The sequence below is a fragment of the Eublepharis macularius genome, chromosome 1 (assembly GCF_028583425.1).
Source record: "Eublepharis macularius isolate TG4126 chromosome 1, MPM_Emac_v1.0, whole genome shotgun sequence".
Lineage (NCBI taxonomy): Eukaryota > Metazoa > Chordata > Lepidosauria > Squamata > Eublepharidae > Eublepharis > Eublepharis macularius.
Genome location: NC_072790.1, coordinates 82,997,252 through 83,021,642, shown reverse-complemented (window position 1 = coordinate 83,021,642; position 24,391 = coordinate 82,997,252). Strand labels below are relative to the sequence as shown.

At 40.9% G+C, this 24,391-nt stretch overlaps 1 protein-coding gene across 3 annotated transcripts in view; it reads right to left on the bottom strand.

The window, feature by feature from the left end:
- Positions 1 to 1,935: 1,935 nt before the first annotated feature.
- ANKRD6 (ankyrin repeat domain 6) overlaps positions 1,936 to 24,391 on the bottom strand; it is a 130,479-nt gene continuing 108,023 nt past the window's right edge. For 2 of the 3 annotated variants that reach the window (XM_054995700.1, XM_054995698.1), the window contains 13 exons: positions 23,381 to 23,479; positions 22,253 to 22,351; positions 20,662 to 20,760; positions 18,842 to 18,940; positions 16,863 to 16,961; positions 16,593 to 16,670; positions 15,415 to 15,519; positions 15,024 to 15,161; positions 14,364 to 14,540; positions 13,021 to 13,173; positions 10,614 to 10,727; positions 7,816 to 8,143; positions 1,936 to 3,763 (listed from right to left, as the gene is read on the bottom strand). In XM_054995700.1, coding sequence (XP_054851675.1) covers positions 3,201 to 3,763; positions 7,816 to 8,143; positions 10,614 to 10,727; positions 13,021 to 13,173; positions 14,364 to 14,540; positions 15,024 to 15,161; positions 15,415 to 15,519; positions 16,593 to 16,670; positions 16,863 to 16,961; positions 18,842 to 18,940; positions 20,662 to 20,760; positions 22,253 to 22,351; positions 23,381 to 23,479 — 2,151 coding nt within the window. In that variant the 3' untranslated portion in view covers positions 1,936 to 3,200. Of the gene's footprint in view, positions 3,764 to 7,815; positions 8,144 to 10,613; positions 10,728 to 13,020; positions 13,174 to 14,363; positions 14,541 to 15,023; positions 15,162 to 15,414; positions 15,520 to 16,592; positions 16,698 to 16,862; positions 16,962 to 18,841; positions 18,941 to 20,661; positions 20,761 to 22,252; positions 22,352 to 23,380; positions 23,480 to 24,391 lie in introns of all 3 variants that reach the window. The other variant, XM_054995699.1, reaches the window with a different exon arrangement.

Genomic DNA, 24,391 nt, shown 5'->3' with positions numbered 1-24,391 from the left:
TCCAATTACAAAAAGTAAATCAGTGTGAGAAAGGGGACTCAAAGCTTTCTCCCTACCGTTTTCTGTACCTAAAATGGCCCTGGGGGAGGGGGGGGGGGGGCTATTTACCTAGTTGTACCAGACATTACTGATGTGCTGAAAATGTTCAAAACAAGCAGCAAAAAATGGACAAACTAGCCAATTTGACATGGTCCTTATAATAACATTCGATTTATATACTGCCCTTCAGGACAACTTAATGCCCACTCAGAGCGCTTTACAAAGTGTGTCATTATTATCCCCACAACAAAACACCCTGTGAGGTGGGTGGGGCTGAGAGAGCTCCAAAGAGCCGTGACTAGTCCAAGGTCACTCAGCTGGCTTCAAGTGGAGGAGTGGGGAATCAAACCCGGCTCTCCAGATTAGAGTCCCGTGCTCTTAACCACTACACCAAACTGGCTCATCTCCAAACTGGCTTATCTCCAACATATCTTCCTAGAATGCAGCAGAGACTACTATTAGGAGACTAGTAGTGTTCTGCCCCATCACTAAAATATTAAGGTGATACTGCAATCAAACAAGATAAACCAAGCTCCTGCCAAATACTATAGTATATATTTTCACTACCCTTGCAGAGCAGTACAAAAATGGTTCAGGTTGCACTTACCTGTGTGTTGTGAGGAGACTTAACAGTGGAGGTTGGCAAAATGTTGGCCTTGAGGACATTGTTACTTGCTTCCAGTACGTTGCCTGCAAGGAGCTTTTTCGTTCATTGGACCAGAAGAAGGGACCTATATGCAACACCTTTAGCATACACAGATTTCCTCTATCCTCTGAGTAATAACAGCAAAATGAGTGCAAAAGTCATAGTGTTGTTGTTATCCCCACAATACAGTTGGGGAACTGGGGCTGAGAGGAGTGGCTTACCCAAGGCCACCTACTGAGCTCAGATCCTAGTGCACAGCAGTTGTGCGAAGATCCCCATGATGGCATTGTCACAGCTGACTGCACTGTCATCTGTAAAGAGCACAATTGTACAAGTATCGCTGTACACACACTTCTGATTACTTCATGTGTGCGTGTATGCATATGTTTACCTTTTTAGCACACTTTCTGTATACAAAAAAGGAACAATAATATGATCAGGTACTATTAGAATGTACAAAATACAAATCGATAAAAACTATTAAAGAATTTTTCAGTTGGGTTACTCAACAAATCCAAGCTATTGTTTTTGGTACATATAGCACCATCAACATATTTCTGGAATTCCTTACAGGATTTAAATAAATCTATTTTTCTGAAAGGTTGTTATAAATCATGGGAGCTAAAGACCAGTTTCTAAGTGAATAAAAAATTTAGACTAGTTGGATTATGAAACATAAGATTTTGTTCATAAAGACCTTCTATGTAGTTTCATATATATATTTGCTCCTTTTTTAAGGCTTTAATTCAAGAGGTTTATACCAGTGGGTGCCATGTGAGATCTATGCCGAGGGCTCTACTTGTGAATGACAATACCTTTGGGGCCCAATCTAGCTAGGAATATGTAAGGACATGGATGGAGATGTGCATGTTAAGTGCACATCAGAATGTACTTGCCAGTCAAGCAACACAGTGCAAACAGATTGCATCCTCACTCATGCGCATCCAAATGTATGCTGGTAGTTCCAAATCTAGCAAGTGATAAATATAAATATGTTTATGTACACTCCTGCTAGTTTGGGGAACTCTGGGGAAAAACAATGGTGGTGTTTGTTTGCTCAAACAACTTATATTACTTGCAGCTGAGACATCAGACATTAAAAAATGCTTACAGGACACAATATATGCTACTACATTCACACACTTTTAAAAACACAGTAGCCATTTTTTTAAAAAAAAATTCAAAGGTAAGGCAAAATGGCAGTCCATTTTTTTAAAGTTGGTCTTCCTCAGTCCATCAAGACAAACTACATTGAAAAATGCAAGTTTTAAGACTGACTATGCTAAAAGGTACATATGATACAAACACAGGAAAGATGTGTAGAAATGACAATCTATATGCTCCAGAGCCATTCCATTCATCAAAAATTGTATACAGGCTAATTTGCATTTTAGTAGCAGGTGCAGCCTAGCACTATGTTCTTCACAGTTATTGCACATGTGTGCTCAGACATACAAATAAGCACATTTACATATGAAAAACGAAATTCAAAAGAAAGGCAACAATGTATGGAATGTCTCTATCTTACAACTTTAAAAGATTTTTTCATCTTTACAAATGAAATTGTAGCAAACTGGTTGCCAAATTTAAGATTAAAATTTGCTAGGAATGTCGGACGGTCAGATACAAATCACAGTTTTCAAACAACCTTTTAACCTTGTAGGGATTCATAGGACTAGTTTTCATATGAATGTCCTTCAAAAGGAAATCTCCTTTAAAAGGAAATATCTTTCTACATAGGAAGGAATCGCTAAAAGAGCTAAAGCCAGCCCTTTCTCTGCTTCCTCTCACAAAACAGCTGGTCAACATGATTATGACTAATTTGCCAGGGCCATGCATAGGTAGTTCTAACAATTAATGGGCTGGAAAATCAGATGCACGGCACCCATTTGTGTGTGTAATCACGTGATCAACAAGCTAAGGGATATGTGCATGAATGGAGGTTTTAATACACACACATGGCCCATAGCTGAATATGGGCAGAAGAGGATTCATGAAATGGCAGTGAACAGCTATCCAGGAAGAAGAGGTAGCCTTGGTTGACCACAGTGTTTTATTTTGAAAATAATACAAGATGTGCTATAGTTTAAATGGAATAGCAACAGAATGCTCAGCTTCAAAATATCTTTTAATGAATAAAACATTTTCACAAATGACACAGGTATTGGGGAGGCAAGAAGAGGAGTCGGTGTCACTCATCACCACAGTGATCTCATGGGCACTGACAGGCAATGCAATTACATTCTCTACAGGATTACTCTCACAACTAGTATGCCAATGGGGATTAAATATTTTCTTCCCAGCAAGGAAAAAGAATACTGTTTCCCCTCAACAGAAATGCTATGTACTTTAGGAAAGAGATCTAGATTCCTTTGCAACAATTACTGGATGAACAAAATCACCAGCCAAAAAGGCCACAGATCCAACAAGCGTGGTATAGGTTGCCCTTTCCAAAAATTACCTTAATTACTGTTGGTGACAATAGAAGTTCCTCTGTATCTTTCACAAGTACGGACTAATTTTCTTTTTGCAACTTAGTCCTTAACTTATAAAGTTCCTCTTCTAGACTTCTAATGTGTTCTTTAAGAGCTGCTTTATCTTGCTGGGCTTTCTGATCAGCTTGACTCCGGGCTTCCTCAATCTTCCTTTCATACCATTTCTCCATCTGACATGAAACAGCCTCAAAAAAATATTGTGTGATTTCCAGTGCTTGAGAAGTGCTTCCAAGTGGAGGGTTAACCTGGTTTCCTTCTGGGACAGCAAGCGGCTGCTGTTGCTGCACAGGCTGAGTTGCTGCATGCTGGTGGGGCCTGTGCTTCAACTGACCACTTCGGCTCGATTTCTTGGTTTGAGTTCCTTTGTCTGCAAAGTAGCCACTCTGTGACTCTGGCTTTATACATTCAGCAAAGGCCTGTGAAACAGTTTGTACTTTAGCATGCCTTAATTTGGAACCTGAGTATTCAGACAATGGGAACTGTTCTTGCAGTCTGTTGTAACCTGCTTTGTCCTTAGGCCTAACAACTGGAGGAGATCCTGCAGAAAGAGTAGGACCAGCAGTAACTGGCTCTTGCTCTGTTCCTTTAAATAAGGAGGAAAGTACAAATAATGAGTTTTTTTTAATGCACAACACTATGAAAAAGCAGATACTCTCACTAAGGAAGGATAGCGGGCTGGTTTACAGATGCAAATTGATCACTAGAAGATTGCAACATCAAGTGAAGACTTGCACTTGTGAATACGTAATCAGAACTTGAGCTTTTATTTCACCCTCAGATGCAGGACTTTGTCATGGAACAAAGTGGTGGTTCAGCTGCCCATACTGTAATCAATTATTTAAAAATCTCTTTCACATATGAGAGAGCCAGCCCAGAGTGCCCCATTTACACTAAGTACAGCAAGCATTCCCAAAGAGCAGACTGGTACCTGGGTCTTGAGTAGGCCAATCAAGCAGGACTTACTGACATGAAAAGTCCAGTGCAAGTATCTTAGAATGGGCTAACTTGAACAGCCCTAATCTGACATATACAATGAAAGCTTCACCACTAAAAACACTAACAACAGTTATCACCTTGTTCCTTGAAAGCTTCCCATTCAGGTAATTGCCTTTAACTATGTTAAAAAGAATGTTGGGTAGATTTTCGTAATATGTAACTAACCATCCTTTCAAATTTCTAGTAATTTCAGGGGCACTTGTACACAGCAGCTACTGGGAAGCAATCAGGGCCGGTGCCAGGGTTTCTGAAGCCTGAGGTGAGAGACCTACTTGCACCCTTGCCCCGTGCATGCGCTCAAAGCGCGAGTGCACTCCGACCCTGCGCGATGACGTCACTTGTGACATCATCGCGCAGGAGTGTCCCCCTCACCTGAGGCGGGTGGCAGTGGCAAAGGGTCAGGGAGGTGGCCCGCTTCCCTGCTAGCTTCCCCACTCACTGCTGCACCGCCTGGGCGCCCGGCTCGCCAGGAGCTGAGCCAAGGCAGGCAGCAGTGGCAGAGAGGTGAGCAGGGATGCGGCCCGCTTCCGGGTTGGGGGGTTGTCAGGGGCCAGCATGGCACCTCCTTCACAGTTCAGCGCTCGAGGCAGCTGCTGGCACCGCCTCCATGGACGCACCGGGCCTGGAAGCAATGCTCATTTCGCAGAGCTATCTGCTGCTCCAAGGGCACTGTGGAACATCCAGAAGAGAATGATAATTTTAGTGAGCCAGACAGTTGAAATGGTACCTTTTAGGTTTTTGATGGCAACTGACAGGGCCAGTTCCAAGTTTTGTGGGATCCTGGGTAGAGAATGCTCAAAGGCCTGGGCAGAGAGTACCTGCCTCCCCATCTGCAACCATAACCCCTATATGTACCCCCTTTCTGCCCACCCATGCTTATATCCCTCCGCCATTATGTCATTTATGTGTATCCATTATGTAATTTTAAATATTGTATCCATTTGTGGTTTTCAATTTTTCTGAAATGTAAGTTTTCTTGGAATGTTTATTAAATGTAATCCACCCGAGCCTGCTGGTGTGGGGAGGGTGGAATATAAATTGAAGCAAAATAAATAAATAAATAAATAGCCTGTTCATGCCTCCTCTCCACCATGTCATTCGCAAGCCCTCCCATCACCACTGGCTGGAAGCATGGGTTGTGTGAGTAGGCTTGCAATGTGAGCAAGTAGGGGAAGGAAATGCAGAAGGGAGGGTGTTGATGTTGGACCCCACCAGAACCACTGGGCCTCAGCTGCCCCACCTGAGGATATGCTGTCACCAGCTCTTGCAACTGAAGTACTGGTTTGGGAAGGGAGAAATTAAGCAGGAGCAGTTTATATTCAATGGCCTAGACAAAGAAGGGGGAATACACACAACATCCTAGAAGGAGAAAAAGGTAAAATAAAAAGGTGTTATTAGAAGTAGAAATAAGCGAGGAGGACGGGAACTTTTCCCACTGTTGGTGGAAATGCCACTATACAGAAACATTTTGGAAAGAAGTCCTCAAAGAAATTCAACAAATAATGAGATATGATATATACCACTGTCACCAGAAATCATTTTTTTAGATCAATAGGACAAATGTCCGGCCCACGTCCCTATAATAAGAAGGGATTTAATAGCTACCTTACTTGTGGCCGCAAAAAGCACCATAGCAGCCCTTTGGAAATAAAAAACCACCCCGACAACTGACAACTGGTTTTCAAAAATTTGGGACCACTTCATTTCAGAAAAATTAAACGATAAAATTTATCAAGCAGATTATTTCCCCAATACTACAAAGTTTATAGAGAAATGGTTTCCATTTTTTGAGTATCTTGAAAACAACAGCTCTCAATCAGGCTTAAAGTTTTTTCATGTATATGCAAATATGTAAGTTATCTACAAGTTCTTTTTATACACTGTTCTATTAAGTAAACAATTTTAGGCTATGCATTACTTCTTATATTCTCTCTTTGTAATTTGTAATTCATAATTTGCAACTTCCAATATTTCATTATATTGTATAAAAATTAAATTAAAAAGTTTTTTAAAAAAAGAAGTAGAAGTAGAAAAAAGGGAAATAAAATTTCCCGTTTAGTTAAAAGTCTGATGTAAAATTGCCAGTGCTCTTCGAAAGTCTTCCTTGGGGATTTTTTTTTAAAACAGACACACAGAATTTCTCTTCCTGGTGAAACAGAAAAGCAACGTCTGAAGAAGTCATCTCTGTTTTCAAAATTCCAGAGGAAAATTCTCAATTCTACCTTAGGAGTTTTACATCATATTTTAACTGCAAAATGAATTTTTTATTAAGCTTTCTGCTTCGACATTTGGTTGTGTGTTTGGCTTATCCATTACATTAAATACACAATCAAGTATCCTGATTCTTGTGCCCTCAAAGTTACTGTGATGACAATATCACCATAATTTATTCACAGCTGCAGGCTCCAATAGGATTAGAGATGTAGGGAACAGGGACATTTAGGAAATGACAGCTCTAAAACAGCAATTAGACTGTTTTACAAAATAAATACTTTACTTTTTGAGCATTTGTGCTTGGGCTTATCTTGCTAAGTGCTTAGACAAGAAGTCTAGCACTTAGCAGAATCACACCCCATTAAAGTCCTGCTGGCTCCTCCAGCTGATGGTCTACTATGTTGTTTTGGGGTCTTTGCAACTTGATGTTGCTCTGTAAACTGTTTTAAGTCCAGGAAGATAAGGTGGGATACAAATATTTTAAATATATAAATAAATGTCTGAATAGGGCACTTTAACAAACTGCAGTTTGTTTCTTTTTAATTCCGATAAAGAATTCTGGTTGTTAGGCAAGATACAAACTCATACAGACATCATAGCAAACTGGAGTTAGAATAAAAACTTTTGAGAACCTAGATGTCTTCAGCTGTGCTCTGTAATTAACAGGAGGAAGGAGAGAGTGAACAAACTTTACAACAAATCAAATTCATGCTCATCATGAACAAATTTCAGTTTAACTTCTTCAGAAGTGAGCTGTGACTCATGAAAGCTCATACCCTACCACAATTTTATTAGTTTTATAGGTGCTACTGGACTCTTGCTCTTTTCTACCGCTACAGACAAACATGGCAACCCATCTTGAAATTTCAGTTTGTTTAATGATATCTGAATACATGTCTAAATTATAAGAAACAAATAAAGCAAACCAGAATAATTTCCATATTATTTGGGGGAAGTGGGTAGATGAGCAATGCTGAACAACAGAGGCTTACCTAAAGCCAACCAGTGATTTCTGGGCTGAAGTGAGACTTGAACTGGAGATTTCCCTAATAACAGCTTATTCTTTTAAATGCCACATTACACAGTAAGTCACTGAAGACAATGTGTACCAAGAGCTGCCTCTGTTAGTTGCTGGCCAGAAGCGCTAATCCAAAACAATTCTGTTCAGTGTGGAAGAACAGATGATGGCAAAGGGAAAGGAAGGCATTACTTACTATCAAATGGAAATTCTTCCACTAAAATTTGACATTGTTCCATTTGCATGGACTTTAACTTTATTTTCAGTGAAGGGAGGGCTAAGGAATTGTGCTGGAGCATTGTGAAAACAGCAATATCTGATTTTTTTTCAGGTGCAAGAGGACCCAGTGTTCTTTTTGCTACAACTGACATACCTATTATTCTAGAAAATTGCTTGCAAGAAAATACCTGATGCGTTGGAGTGTTGAACTACAAAATATTGCTTCCCAAAGCTTTGTTCTGTTGTTTGTACTCTACTCCCAGCAGTATCTTCTGAGAGGCTATTCTGAAGAGCAATGCAAGAATGCTCGTGTGAACCATCTGACTGTAGTGGAGTCTGGCTTGTTTTACAGTCCTTAGTACTATGAAGATTTTCCGTATCCAGGGTCTCAGTGAGAGACTCGCACGTGGACTGTGTTGATTTTGGTCTTGAAGATCTAGAATCTCCAGAAAGCTTCAGCTCCAGAGTCTGAATTTTTAACATGCACCAAGCTTTCAATTCCCCCACCAGCGAAACCTGCAAGAAAAACCCACAGGCATGTCAAGGTGCTACAATGGCCATCTCTCTCAATGCCCAGATGCTCAATGTGTGTGTGTTCGCAGCACCATCTAAACATTTTTTTTTGGAAGTACATCTCACCCAGTTCAGTAGGACTTGCATCCTAGTACAGTTGCTCAGAATTACAGCCTTAATTTAATGCACATTTCACTTATAATATAAAAAAGCCACTAAGATAATTCCACCTTTGCACAATTCAGCCAAACATTTACGCTGGCTATCAGCCTGCAGCACTGCAGAAACACTGTGATTTGTGACCATGTTCTTGTGCCACTGTAGATTCAGCAATCAGTCTGTAAGTGCTGGCAAAGCAAGTCTTCAAATCAAACCATTAGTGCTTATTGGACCAAACAAAGAGAGGTGTGGCACTGCTGCAATTCTATTACTGCTCTATTCTGTCCATGAAAATTGTCTGCTGTTACGTAGCTGCTACGTTAACTGGGATTTTGTTTTCATTTTGAACATCTGTCCATTCATCCTACGAGGTTTGGTTTTTAGGTCTCAAGCCATCGTTCTTACCAGAAAGCGTCTTTGAAATGTTATAGTACAGGTCCCCCTCAAGACTGAAAGAAACTAACATTTTAGAACTTACCACCCTGTGATAGAAAATGTGTTAAATTCTGATTTACCTGACGGCTACCCACATGGGAATTGGCCTTTGGAACTGAAAATCTTAAATGAGGAATTATGATGCAAAGAGATGCTCCTTTACAGACTGCAAACAGCAAAGTATGCTGGACAGCAATTTGGAAACAGAGCTCTAGTAGCAATGAGACAGACAAACCCTATTTTTAAGCGGGAAGAATGAATATCTCAAATTTTTGTTGAGTAATCAGTGGTTAATGATCAACCAGCTGAAAAACCTTTTTAATGTAAATGAATCAAATGAGACAGCTTTTAAGTAAAGCGGATCCTTTATTATCGATTATGCATTCATTGATTAAGACCAGCATTACATTAGCGGCACTGGTTCACCCATATTCAGAGAGGAGATAGAATTATTGTGGATAACTTGGAATTCTCTGGATCACTTTACGGCTTTCTTTTTAAGGACTCCGCTTTTAAAATAATAATTAATGTAAAGAAACTCTCTTATCTTCAGCAGGAAAACGGACTCCTGAAACAGATATATCTGCACATGAGTAAGCGATATTTGAGTAGTGATCAGCTCATTCCACGTTTTTCTGGGTCTGCTCAGCAGACATCTTTCACATCCATAGCTGTCCAAAGGAAGACAATGGATTAATCTATGCAAACACTGTGTGAAGACTAGATGAGCAGTGGAAGTCAGGTAAAGCTGTAACCAAAGGCAAAAATACCATTTCTGGTACTGAAACTAAAAAAAACCCTCTGACTACAAACACTGAATCATCATTTTGAAAGTGTTTTTCCCACATGAAAAATTGCTGGATTATGCCCCCCTTTTGGCTCAAGAAAGTGGTTCACTTATCTTCTATAATATCAAGGTAAAGCGGCCTGGAAGAAAAATTAGTTCTGTTCAGGAAGTACATTCTGCATTTGGCAGGCAGGAAGTTCAGGAAGTACATTCTGCATTTGGCAGGCAATGTATATTCCTTGGAAACCCTCTTCTTTCCTTTGCTTAGAAACACTCGATATTTCCACCTTGGTGCATGCACAGCAGCGCAGAAATCACTCTTGGAGAAGCACATCAGGCCACACAACTCTATGGACTAAAAGATCTAGGAAAGCTTGTGCCAAAGTAATTATGGAAATTGGTTCATTCAAGCACTGACCTCAAAATGAAGTACAAAAAAAGCTACCTTGGGAAGTTTGGGGGTATAGATTTATGAGGAACAGTAAATATTACTCCATCAGTTTCCTCTGTTAAAACCTCAGGTGACGAGTGAAATCCCCCTGGACTGCTCTTTTATCTCTACAAACAATAGTGGCTAACAGGCATAAGGAGAGGGAAAAAACCCTTAATAGGCAGCCTGCGCTTTAGACCTGTCAAAATTATGTGCTGCTTTTGTTAAACCCCATGTTCTCAATTTTGTTACGGCTACCATGATGAAAGCTAGTCCATTCCTCTGCTTTTGCTGATGGTAGTGTTATTCCTCTTCATTCCTTTCTTCTGTCATAGCCAGTGTCTGACGGAAATGAACTTGAAATTACCACCACAGCAAAAGGCAGGAAGACTGCATCATCACCCGTTACCACTGTCATTAACGGTCACTATGCGTACCTTGTAGAGAACTGAGGTTTTGCACAGAAATATCATAAAGCAGCACCTTTTGGTTCTACAACCTGCATGCATATATATATGTATATGAGGCCAAGACTTCATATATCTGACATACTGGACCCCATCTTACAAAAGCCTTTTACAAGAAAATTGGTTTGTATTTAGGGTGCCACAAGATCACTCGAGATATCCTTTACTATGTGAAATATTTATTTTTTCGCCTACCTGCCGTTTTTCCCCTTCATTTTTTTCCAACTCAGCATGCTGCTGAAGGCGGTGAAGGCACTCTGTTCTTTCTGCTGACAGTCTCTCTGCCATCAATTTGTCTAAGACACGGAGCTGTGATAGAAAAGAAGGGTTCACCAGAAATGACATCAGCGCATAAATCGATTCATCACATCTCATGACTTTATAAATCTCTCTTCCTGGCTCCCAGGCCTTTTATTTCAATTTATTTCACTAAGGGAATTAATTGATCTAAACAGGCATAAATCTATAAAGATACTCCTTAAATATCACAATTGTGATGGGAAAAAGTCCATTCTAAAAATTTCATGTACTGCAATTATTTCATTTCCCAACTGGCATACAGCTAGTGTGTAAAACAGTGAAAAAGATTTTATCAATTTATTTTCAGGGGTCAAAGAAGACTTCTGTGCTTTGAAAGGCATCATTATTTTTTTTTCCAAGGCCTACATTGCAACAATAATATTTGATTTATATACTGCCCTTCAGGACAACTTAACACCCACTCAGAGCGGTTTTCAAAGTGTGTTATTATTATCCTCATGACAATCACCCTGTGAGGTGGGTGGGGCTGAGAGAGCTCTGAGAGAGCTGTGACTGACCCAAGATCACCCAGCTGGCTTCAAACTGAGCAGTGGGGGCTCAAACCCAGTTCTCCAGATTAGAGTCCTGCCGTTCTTTGTCAAGGGCTTGCTGCGGCCACTGCTGGGCGGAGCACCGGCATGCCTGGCCCTGACATCAAAGGGGTGTTAGGGATACTGCAGGACCCTGCTCTGTGGAAGGAGGGGCAGTATACATCACCCAGACTCCCTCTCAGTCCACTCAGGCCTGCTCAACCTGATCCAGTCCTCCCCCTTGATCTCCTCCGTCCACCTGCCTCTTCTCTCACTCTCGCTCTCGCTCTCGCTCTCGCTCTCGCTCTCGCTCTCGCTCTCGCTCTCGCTCTCGCTCTCACTCTCACTCTCACTCTCACTCTCACTCTCACTCTCACTCTCACTCTCACTCTCACTCTCACTCTCACTCTCACTCTCACTCTCACTCCTACTCAACCCACCACACCCTGTGGGAGGGCTTCCCTTTTATCCCCTCAGCCTTGCCATGCTCCACCTGCCAACCATGCCCTCCTGCTGCCTTCTAACCATGGCCCTAGCTGGCCTAGGCAGCTGCACCTGCGCTTGTTTGGCTGGAAGCATGGGCCGGGCCACCTGTGCCTTGTTGGCTGGCTATCCAGCCTCTTTGGCTGGGCTGACGGCTGAAGGCAGGTCCAGCTGAGCCTCCTTGGCTGGCTGCCCATCTTCTCCCCCAGATTGCCTCAGGCAGCTCCACCTGGTGTTGTTTTGCTCCTGGCATCCCCTGGGCTAGGTTATTGCTTTCAAGCTGGACTGCAGGCTGGGGCGTGGCTCTGAGTTGCTGAGGCTGTTTCTCCTCCCTGACTGGTAAGGCTTCAGTTTGCCCGGCTGCTGGTTGTCTGTCCCCACTGAGTTGCTGAGGCTGCTTCTCCTCCCTGGCTGGTCAGGCTTCAGTTTGCCCGGCTGCTGGTTGCCTGTCCCCACTGCCTTTGCCCTCCCTCTCCCTGCCTGGCACCCTGGACTCCCACTGGAGGGTGGGACTAGCTAGCCTCCACCTGCCCCTTCTAATCCTCTGAGGCTTGGGAGTTATTTTCCCTCCCTCCTGTGCAGGTAGGTTCTGGCCATGGGTTCCTGCTGGGGTGACTGGGCAGCTGTCTCTTGGATGGCTCCCATCCCCTCCTCCCGGTAAGTCGGGGGGATGTGCCCCAGACCCCTGACACTCTTAACCACTACACCAAACTTGACAGATTTAAGATGTAAACTAGAGAAGTGACATAAGGTCCACAATATGCATTATGTTCACCACAGGGAGGCTGGCATGGAAGAATGGCTTCCATATTTGACTACTGTATTGTGAAAAGTTTCCATACTACAACCATCTGTCAAGAAAGTCTGCTAACAGCACCTAGATTGGGAGCATTGGGAGCAATCCATGGAACAATCGCATGGTGAATGCAGCCCTTTTCACACATTCTAAGGAGGTAGAATGAACATGTGGGGCAATCATCAGGATCATGGGGGCAATCTAGCCCCCATCACTACATGAATTCACTGGAATTCTGTGGGTTCCTAATCAAGGAGAGGCAGACCTACTTGGCTATGCTTCTACATGCCTAGGCTCTCTCAATATGTCCAATGAAGATGGCATTAGACAGGACTTGCCACCACAATCCTATTCCCAATCAAGCACTTAGAATGTCTACAGATGCTTCATGCAGCTTCCACATAAGAGTTACAACAAGCAGACCAGCCCTCATCCTGCAAGTGAGATTTCCCAACATTTACAGGAATACCTTGTCTCCGGGATGCTGCTTTACCTGATGCTGAGTTTTGTTTTCCATCTGTCCTAGTTTGCTATTCATCTTATCCTGTACAGTCACAAACTCAGCTTTTATTTCTTCCACAGCTGCTGCAAGCTGATTCTCTACTTTATTTATCAGTGGCTCACAACGACATCCATTTATTGGGGCCTGTGAAGAAATGAACAACTGTGACGACCCATCCCTCTGTGCCAGCAAAATGTATCTTCACAACTTCAGCTAGCTAAGAATACAACAAAGGCAGCCATAGCAAACATTCTCACTATTGTTCCCTTCAACAATCACCTGGAAATACAGGAAGAAAATTATCAAGATGATGACAACAGATAGGTGGACCGTCTGTATACAAACGTCAGTAGGACCTGAAAATAAATAGGTTAACCTAGCTTAGAACCCATTCTTTGCATTTCTATTAATCAGAGATTTATAAAAATGTTAAGTGCTTTGAAGAGTCAGGACTGCAGCCAATTTTTCAAAAATATGTGTGCTGCTCTGAGTTTACATTTTAGGCGTGACCACTTCACATTTATGACAGGGCAGGTTAAAGGATTCACAGTTATGCCCTGTGCTCTGTAAAATCTTATTAAAGGAGTACCACCACCAAAACTCAAGAGTCTTAGGTTAAACAGAAAACTAAATCAAAAGTACTAATAATATTCATTACTCTCATTGGGAATATAACCTCTTTCAAACAAAGGCTTTCTTTATCTTGCAAAAACACAGCTTCCTATTAGAAATATATGTTCCAAGGTGAATGCTAGAAATTTCCCTCAAAAAGATTCCATTGATTTCTCCACAATTACAAAACATAAACATCAGGAACGCCCCCAACCAGAAATAAGATTACAATTTTTGAATATAAAGAAAGAGAATATAAGAACATGTTGTTATTTATATAACAATATAAATATAACAATAACCATTATAAAGAATATAAAACATAAGATTTTTATAAAATTAAATCCAACCAAAATTATCTGAGTTGAGTAGACTGCTTAGGGACATCAGAATTATCATTCACACGTGAAATAAATTAGAATCTTGAGAAAATAATCTGGTTTTACATGTACTCTTTTTTGCTAATTTTAATTGGACTCTTAATTTTTCTATAGCTGCCAACAATAATAGCAATTTTTAATAATTATTGTACCCACTGAACTGCAACCAGAAAAATAATTCAGAAATCTTGAAATGTTTAACCATAATGGCACAAGCCCATATAATGAATGCATCACTTCTTCAAAGAAAAAGTTATCTATCACTCTCTTGACTGTGCTGAAAATCCTTTCCAGCTCTATTTCTCCCAAAGATACTCCTGTTGCTCCAACCGGATCAGTTACCTGCATGATCTTCCCATTTTTTCCACGGTAAAGTGTATACAATTGGTAGGCTCTGAATTCATGGGGAGGTGGAGGCGATGCACAACGGTGTTTACTTTTGCGTTTGGGCAAGTTCTGCTGTTGGCCAGGAGGCATCTGCTGATCAGCTGGTGATGTGGGATCTGAGTGTGCAGAAGCCTGATAAAATACGTACAGCAATTCATTAGCATATAAAATGCTTAAAGTGTTGGTAGTCCATAACAAGATCTAATTATGTTTTTTACGTCTATGAGAACAGTCCACATCCTTCACAACTAGACATATATTCATTCATCAAATTTACATCAAATTAAGTTAACATTCTGGATTTTATTTCTACTGTGCAACTCATTACTACCCCAAAAAATTCTTGGAATGGTGATTTGAAATGGAATGTAATAAACTGTGACCTAAACCTGGGTTAAAGCAGTTACGAGACCGATGGGTCTTGTAAGCCAAGGCCAATTGACCCTGGATTTAGCCTTTCCTGTGAACTGATATCCATTAATGCTTACTAGGACTCCATGTCTCTTACAGGGGCCAACAACAGCAGGCAAATGTGACAAATCTGCCCTTGATGGAAGAAGAAGAAAGTGGCTCGTGTCAAGAATGTGTGCTCTGTCACTTTATATCTACTGTTACCTTTTCTCTTGGTTTCTTATTTTTATTCTTCTTCACTTTGAGCTCTGACAATGGCAGTTGAGCTTCATCTTTCAAGTCACATATCCCTTGAGGGCCCTGGTCACTGCTGTGAGTGTCATCTGCAGCTGAGACACTGCCCTGTTTCAATATAAAACACACAAAATCCAAGGTGATCAAGATTCAGAACTCTGTTCTTGGATAGCTTCTTGTGCTCAGGGCATGGCCAACAGCAATATTCTCCAGCACTAATATTTTCATCCAAGTTACTGCACAGTGACTCAAAAAGTGAATTTCCCACAGCAGATTCAAAAAGTTTCAAAAGGGGTTTTCTGAAATCAAGCTACATTCTTTGCCTTTTAAGTATATGAAGCTGGGTAAAACGGGTCTGTACCTTGCTCTGAACCACTTCATCTCTTGGTACGGACTGAGCTCGCCTTTCTGCTTTGAGTCTTTCCCTCTTCTTCCTCAGGCTCCTTCCACGATTAAAGCGTGAAACCTGCATAAGGCAACATTTCCATCATTATGGTCTAGTCAGTCCCAGTCCTGTTACAGAAAGGGAAGTTATAATGTATCAGTTTGCTCATAGTGGGCACCATCAGAAAGGCAAAATTCTACCTACCTTTTTTCTGAGGTAAAATTCTACCTTTTTTTTCTGAGAAAAGAGGTGGTGGAACTCAGTGGTACCATATGGGTGCGTACACTCCCAGGAACATGCAATGACATCACTTCCGGGAAGTGACATCATCGTGCAGGGCATGGTCAACCCCTGCTTGCCTCCCTGCCCCAGGCTGATTTGGGCCCAATCCTGGCTGTTTTGGGCCCATTTCAGCCCCATTTTGGCCCAATCCGGCCAGGATTGGGCCGCTGCTGGGCAGGGGAGTGTTCCCCCCAGCAGTGGCCTGATCCTGGCCATTTTGGGCCCATTTTGGCAATTGGGCAAAAATGGGACTGAAATGGGCCCCTCACCCGGCAGCAGCCTGATTCTGGCCATTTGGGGCCTGATCCTGGCCATTTCGGGTCCGATCCTGGACGTTTTGGGCCTGTTTGGGCCATTTTGGGCCCGAAATGGCCAGGATCAGGCTGCTGTCGGGCAGGGGAGTCTTCCCTCGCTTGGCAGAGGCCCAATCCTGGCTGCTTCAGGCCCGATCCTGGCCATTTCAGGCCCATTTCAGGCACGAAATGGCCAGCAGCGGGGGGGGGCAGTTTTGAGAACTGCCAGAACACCATTCCGGAGCATTCCAGCAGAAAAAAAAGCTGTGCCTAATGGAATGCTCAAACCAGTTTGCACCCAAAACTATTGAAAACACAAATGAATGCAGGCTGGGTTCTTCAGTAAAACCTTCCCTCCCAAAAGGGAATACTCACTCTAATATTTACAGAGTGCAACTGCCTCCAAAGAAGGAAGTTGCAATCTCCGCACATTAGACTGAGTTATCAACAAGCCTATCATGAACAATACCTAGAACACATAAACAATTTCATGTATGTGAGAGAAACTTAAATATAGGGTATTTCTGTTAAATAAAAGCTCTAAGTCAAATATTAATGAACTATATATTCATGATGTACCTGTGGAGCCTTGGTGAGCAGAAGGGCAACCTCAGGGTTGTTGTGTTCTCTGGCAACTTCTAGCGGGGTCTGACCAGCCTGTAACAAGGAAGACTGCATGATGCCCTTCAAAAGACATTTTAAAAGTTACTATGCATTTAAGACTTTTGCTTTTGAGCATTTGTTATATATACAAATAAAGTCTTAGATGCTTCTATTTGGTCAAAGTAATATTTCAATTGTTTCAACCATCATTTAATTAAAAACAACTAGAAATTGTTATGTGCTTACATTGTTAACTATTGTCCCATCAGCACCTGCTTCCAACAAGAGTTTGACCACCTTTTTATGATTCAATGCAGCAGCTACATGAAGCGCTGTGTCACCAGCCTGTAAATCACAAAACCAAGATGCACTTTAAGACTTTCACATCCAGCACATTCTGTGTCACGCAAATGGAAACATAGATGCACAATTCATATTTCCAGATTTGGGACACATTCGGGCAGGCAGGTTTTCCCCAGTGTGTTTGTTTTTATAGTATCAGTAGTTCTGTGCGGAGCTTAACGGTTTATTTCTGTGGTGTTTTCTGCCTTTCCACCCAAAGGTCCCAAGGAAATCATTGCTTTTAGGAAAAACTAGTATAAATGGGAAATGCATCAAAACATGCATCTGAATGTGGACACTGTCTTTAGCTTTCAGTTGGATGAACATCTGAATGTATATCTAAATGCTGATGCTGTCTTGGATTCCAGGGGGACACACTCCTCCATTCTTAAATCCTCAACTAGCTTGCATAAATACGATCTTCTGTATCCAGCTGCATTATTTTTTTCAAGTACTGAAAAGAAAATTGGGATCAGGATAATTTACTGTGCTATCAGAATGACATTATATCCATCAAAAATCAATCTGCAAGACTCACTATATAACTTTCCTAACTATCAAGCAGTAGGAATCAGTGGGAATAAATTATTAAGAATAGATACAGTGGAAGCAACAGCTACTTTTTTGTACAGTCAACAAAAATCTAGCTCAGTAATAATTAATTGTGCTTACATACTGCTGTTCTAGGCAGATTAGTGCTCTACTCGAGTGGAGAACAAAGTCAGTGTTATTATTATCTCCACAATACAGCTGGGAAGCTGAGGCTGAAAGGAGTGGCTTATGCAAGGCCACCTACTGAGCTCATGGCAGTAGTGGGATTCGAACCTGCAGAATGCTGATTTGCAACCCAACCACTTAGCCACTAGGAATGTTGATACATAGCAATCCAAATCCGTTGGGTTCATAACAAATGTGCTTCAATAAGAGCTGCTTGAAAGAAAGAGATTATCAAGAGCAACCTAAACTGGATTTTTTGAAACATTTTGTTTTGAACATCATGATGGTTACGAACATATCAGCCATTTGTCAAGTCTTCCATGTTGTATTTAGTGAAATATAATATTGCATCAATGGCAGCAGAACAAGCATTTAATTACTGTGCAAATGTTTATCATCACAAAGTTTCTTTAAACCCAGTAATTTTGTATTGTGCCTCTCACATCAAGTTTATGTTTTATATATCGACTCCAGGGAAAGCAAACAGTTTAAAAGTACTAACTCCCCAGATTCACACACGAGCATCCACTTAAATCTGAGGGTAGGTCAGGAAAGGAATTCTGCCTCTAAATTGCATGTTACACCTTATCTGCACTATGGAATGTCACAACTTTCCTAAAACAGCAGCACAGCATTGCTCTGCGGCACTGGAATAAATACACCAATATGAGGCATCAAAAGGCTTAATTTACTGGTATCACAAGTTTTGGCACTGAGCCATTACTAATGGTTTCACATCGCTGCAATGTCGATACGTGTCATAAGCAAGTATACAGAGCAGGAAAGATACCTGATTATTTGGTGCTTTGTTTTAGAGCAAAACTGGATGTTTAAAACATATGTATTTTTAACTTCTAATTCAGTTTTTAATCAATGGGGCAGCTTTCACTTTTGCAGATTGAACATTTTCCTAAAAAGTCTAAAAGTAAGCAATGAAAATGTGATGATGCACTCTGAGATGACAAACTGAAGATACAGCTTTTCTGTAAGGCCATCTTGACACGGGAGCAATAACTACAATACAACAATATTGTGATAAGGTTGACAGCCTTCTACATGGATAAGAGTGCAGTGGCCCCATCCTTTATTCCAAATATAGGAAATAGCTTGTACTAGGAAGCCTTATGGAAAAGGGGCATAATGGACAATGAAGTTCATGCACTGACCTGATTTTTTTCATGGACCGAACAGAAAGCACTGAGGAGCACCCTAATGATGGGTAAGTGATTATAACGCGCTGCAACATGCAAACAGGTGTCTCCTGCCTAAAAAAAGGGGAGGGGGAATGCAATCAAAATAAGAACGTTTTTTGCTGTGTCAACTAAGATATGGTAAATACATTAACAATGCAATTGGGCTTGGACTGGAGTATCTCTGCATGGATTGCACTAATGACACATAGATCCAGAGGAGTTAGCCGTGTTAGTCTGCAGTAGCAAAATAGCAAAGAGTCCAGTAGCACCTTTAAGATTAACCAACTTTATTGTAGCATAAGCTTTCGAGAGCCACAGCTCTCTTCGTCAGATGCATCTGATGAAGAGAGCTATGGCTCTCAAAAGCTTATGCTATAATAAGTTGGTTAGTCTTAAAGGTGCTACTGGACTCTTTACTAATGACACATTTTATTTTTACAGCTTGAATCATAAACAGCATTACTGATTTCCCACCCTTTCTCAGTTAATCTGATCAGTTTATTTGCACAGCTTCTGTTTGATTTTTTAACAACACATCAAAGATATTATAGGCTAGAGGGGTTTGATATATTGATTCTGCAATACTATTTTGCTTATGTATCCAAGACATTTTAGGCTGCAATCTTTAAATCCTTTGCTTAACAGTAGTTTTGCTGGTTCACTAGGACAACTTTAGAGTTGGCAGTTTTGTGTCTGTGGCCCTGATTCCGTTAATGTTACAGTGCACTTTAAACCTTTAACAAGCTCTAATTATTTCTTTTTATAGCAGTTGAACAGTTCTTTAATTTCTTCCTATACTTATTCAACAGAATAAACAAAGCAAAATATGTAAAGGCTTAACCATTGGTTCAACTTCTGTTGATGTGGATCCATTCATTTCATGAGGCACCATGGTGCTAACACTACTGGCATAACCAAATGATGGGCCCAAAACCACACTGCTGATTATAACATAGCTTAGACAAAGCCTTCATTCACTCAGATTTAGGAATGAGGTACTTTTGAGATCAGTATTTTTGTTATTACATTGCTTCTGATTTTTGGATAATTCAAAATTAGTGTTATAATGTATTGGCTTAACACAATTCCATTTTGTTAAGTTGTTAATCTTTTGCAAAAGTATCTAATACATTTAAATATATGAAAACACAGGCCACAATCTAGCACAGCAGTCACTATGTTTATACCTTTCTACCTTTGCATTTGATTGTAGATCTCTTTTTAAAAAAAATAGTTTTCATGTTTTTTATATTATATGGGAGAAGGTAAAAAAGGTAAAGTTAGTCCCCTGTGCAAGCACCGAGTCATTACTGATCCATGAGGGGACGTCGCATCATGACATTTTTACAGGGCAGTTTGCCATTGCCTTCCCCAGTCATCTACACTTTACCCCCAGGAAACTGGGTACTCATTTTACCGACATCAGAAGAATGGAAGGCTGAATTAGCCTTGAGCAGGCTACCTGAACCTGGCTTCCGCCGGGATCAAACTCAGGTCGTGTGAGCAGAGCTTGGACTGCAGTACTGCAGCTTACCACTCTGTGCCACGGGGCTCTTCCTGATATGGGGGAAAGAGGTTTATATATTCTACACAATAAGGAAATTTATCTTCTCTGAATATGATAGCTGCTACTCAGAAAATAAAGACAAACTTCCTTCAAATTAACCTTCAGTAATTTGGTTATTTCTGGTAAATGCTGCTAGCTTTACCTATGCAGAACTCTAGCCCATTTAACATTATTGTCATCAATCCAGACACTGTATTTGATTTTTTGTTAGTTTTACATCACTCACATTGTTTTTGATATCTGCCCGAGAACCTCCAAGAAGCAAAACTCGAACACTTTGTGAATGACTGTTTTGGCAAGCCAAGTGCAATGGCGTGTTACCTGCCTGAGGAAAGAAACAGGAAAACACACATGTTTAGGAAGGAGACAGAATGAACAAAGGGCCCAAACAGCATTACATTCTTTCTGCGATTCTGTACATTATATATGTCCTATAATATCTATGGGGAAATGAATCTGAAATATAAAATGAACACTGGCAGAAACAGAATTGTGGCTTCAAAGAAACAGATAAAGGCAGATGCTTTCTTCCAAATTATACAACATATACCATTCCTTTTGCAATCCCATTTACAATCCCATATGTTCATTTTTTCTGCATGCTAGTTCACAAAGTCTGACCAAATATTTGAGTACAACCTAATGAGATAGCTGGCCCTCATACCAGAATCCATTATTTCCTATGGGAAGTGTAAATTTTATTCAAAACCCAGTAATGAGAAACAACAGAAACAGCATGAGATCAGAATTTAATGATACCGTTGTTTTAAAAATACAAGTTGTTTCATATGTTTGCATTTTAATGCAATGTAATTTGAATTTATTTCTTTTCAACAGAGAAGGATCTTACATTTGGGGGGGAGACAAAATGGCTTGAAATCCGTGATCTGCCTGCAGAAGGTGTGATGTGAATTTTTGTTCCCCTCAGAAGTCCATTTCAGCCCTCAGAAAGATAATTCATTGGATGTTAAGATCCATGTGGACAAACAACCATGTGGTTGAGGTGGCTACAGAGGACGTAAAAGTAGGCAAAATTGCCCCCTCCTTTTTCCTCTGCACTTGAAGAAGGGAGAAGCGAGCAATTTCGTCCTCTTCTCCCTCTAACAGAAGCCCCCCCCCCCAATCCCCATAACTGTTTCTCCACCTCCACACGGTTCCTGTGACCAGAGAAATGATCTTTATGAGGGTCAGAAGGGACCACTGAGGGAGAAGAGCATAGTGAACATTGACTCTCCTTTCATGGACAGATTATTGGATCCAAGCCATACCCTTGTTTCCCCCACTTTCTAATTCTCCTTTTAGAAGTTTCTTCATAGTAAAATACAGAACACAGACTAAAAAACATTTTAAGTTTCCTAAAATGATTTTTTTAACAAAATCTTGTTTTTGAAGGGTGAAACATTTCCTCTGTCTATTCATTTGGTTTTCTTAGTTCTAATAAAATGGATTTTTATTACCATTTTTTCTTATTAACCTGATTGGTTTTCTGACACCAGCTACAATGAATCTCTTCCATACTAATCAGGATGCTAAAGGAACTCCTAGTGCTTTTGAGCCATAATTAATGCAACATTCAGTGTTACCGAGTTCTTCCTGTGTCAGCTGTCAAAACACAAAAATTCCCATATGGAAATTTCCTCATGATGGAATAATCTAGGCACAGTTAACTAAAAGGAAAAAAGATCCTGCCCAGAACTTCACTACCACTCACATGGAAATGTCAGTGCTGGAAACTACTGATGAGAAATAACTATTTTAAAAATTTATTCTTTTTTTAGCAGCTGAACCTAAAGAGCTTCTTTCTACATTCATCTTACCTTGTTTCTGGCCAGAACATTCGCTCCAGCTTTAACAAGCAGTTTGGCAGACTGACTGAATCCATGCCAAGAGGCTTCATGAAGAGCTGTGTTTCCATCCTAAAGAACACAGAAAAAGCAGCAGTGAGAGTACTGGGTCAGCAATATTTATCAGTTATTTGTCACATTTTAAGATTTTAAAACATCTAGCTGGTTACTGTGTTGCAGTAGAGAACAGTATTGCATACATCTAGACTGCATTAGGCACTCTACATGTCTTTGGTCCATTAAATAAAAACCTTAGTGTACTTTCTTGTTTTAGCATTCAAATCTAGGGTTTTAAAAATTGAGAGGAATCGGTCACCCCCATTCTTACCACCCCCAACACTTTCCTCCCAACTTTTCTGATGGGGAAAAATTGGAAAATCCTAGAGGAAACAATCCTTTTTTTTTTTTTGAATGAGTGAAATGTTTGTGAGCGATATTTATTGTAGTTAATGTCAAGGCCCATTTCCAGAGCAATCCTATGAAAAGTTACACCGGTCTAAGCCCATTGAAATCAATGGGCTTAGACTGGTGTAACTCTGCTTAGGATTGCACCGTTCAAACTAGAGTATGAAACTAAGATTTGAAAGTGGTTACAAATCTTGTGTGAACCCTGGTTAATGTGAAATGTGGTCAACATCTGTGCCAGCACAATCCTGAGTCACAGCTGAGCCCAGAAGGGCCACACTGTACATAACACGGAATGACTGAGAAGATGAGGAAGGAACACGCACTGCTGCCGCCTGATCCCACTCCCTTAACCGTGGTTAAGAAACAGGCCAGCCTGCAACCCTACTAGCTCTAGGTGGTTTCCTCTAAACAACATGGTCATCAGTTCAGAGTAACGAATACTGAGTCAAAAAGCAACACACACTGTCAGCTTTCACAATATGTGAAAATAAAAGCCTACAGCAACTCAAACTCTCCTAATAATAAGGGGATTACCTAAATTTCACCAGTGCAATATGAATGTATTTCAAGGGATGTTATTTGGGACTTTTAAACATTGTATTTAAAACTGTTAACATTTCCTCCACAAACAAGGTCCAAAGGACTTACTTTGCAGACAACAGCCTAGTGTTTTTGCCATCAGTTTCCGTTTACCTTATCTTGTCTGTCCAAAGCACACCCTTCGTGGATAAGAGCCGCTATTACATCTGTATTCCCTACAACAGTAGCCCGGTGCAAAGCTGTCTGATCACCCTGGAAAGAGAACAAATTTACTAACACATTGGGTTTCAAACTGACACAAATATACATACACACACATCCTAAACACCGTGTTCCCTGTAAAACAGTGACACAAAGAGTGCAACTGAAATACACTCACTCTGTTGGCCCAAGCTCCATAAAAATCCCAGCATTCAAATCCTAACTCATTTCACAGTCTGTCAAATACTTTGGTTTCGATGTTCATAGACATCTTTGGCACTTACAGCATTTCAGATGTCATGCTTTTCCTATACAGAAGGCACTTGCAGTTGGAAAAAATGGATGAAACCCAGATGGAGGTTTTCATGCATTAACTATTGTGCTCATGCTCTGCTCTGTGTTCATGCTTGTCATTATGATGGTGATCTACATTCAGGTCTCGTCGTGATGCTTCCCTTACATGGTCTTGCCTTCCTTGTAGGAGGAGCATGATTTGAAGCAACCACTGTGTTAGATCCTAAAGTTTGGTTCCACCAATGTAATGGCAGTTATGCTGGCAGAATAGCCATCGCCATTGCCAAGGAAGGGAGGGCTATTTCCACTGATTCCCAACTCCCATTGTGGACCTCCATTTTGCCTATACAGTGCTCTTTGGTCTCCCAGCATTGTGGAGAACTCAGAGGACTGCAACAGCATGAAGGAGGTGGTGAAATACAACTCCAATACAACTCCATGGGTTTGACTTCACTGGCAGGACTTAGGATCCATCCTGTTATTTCTTGAAAGAAGCAATCAGGTCTGTTGGGCTGAAATAATTTCAGCTATATGAAAAAATAAGATTCAAATGACGTAGATAACAGTGAAGAGAGATGTAACTTGGTATGATAGAAGTGGCTTGAACCACATTTGCTGACTGTCAAGGTTATTGATTTCAAGACAGGAAGTGTGTGTAATTTGGGGGGG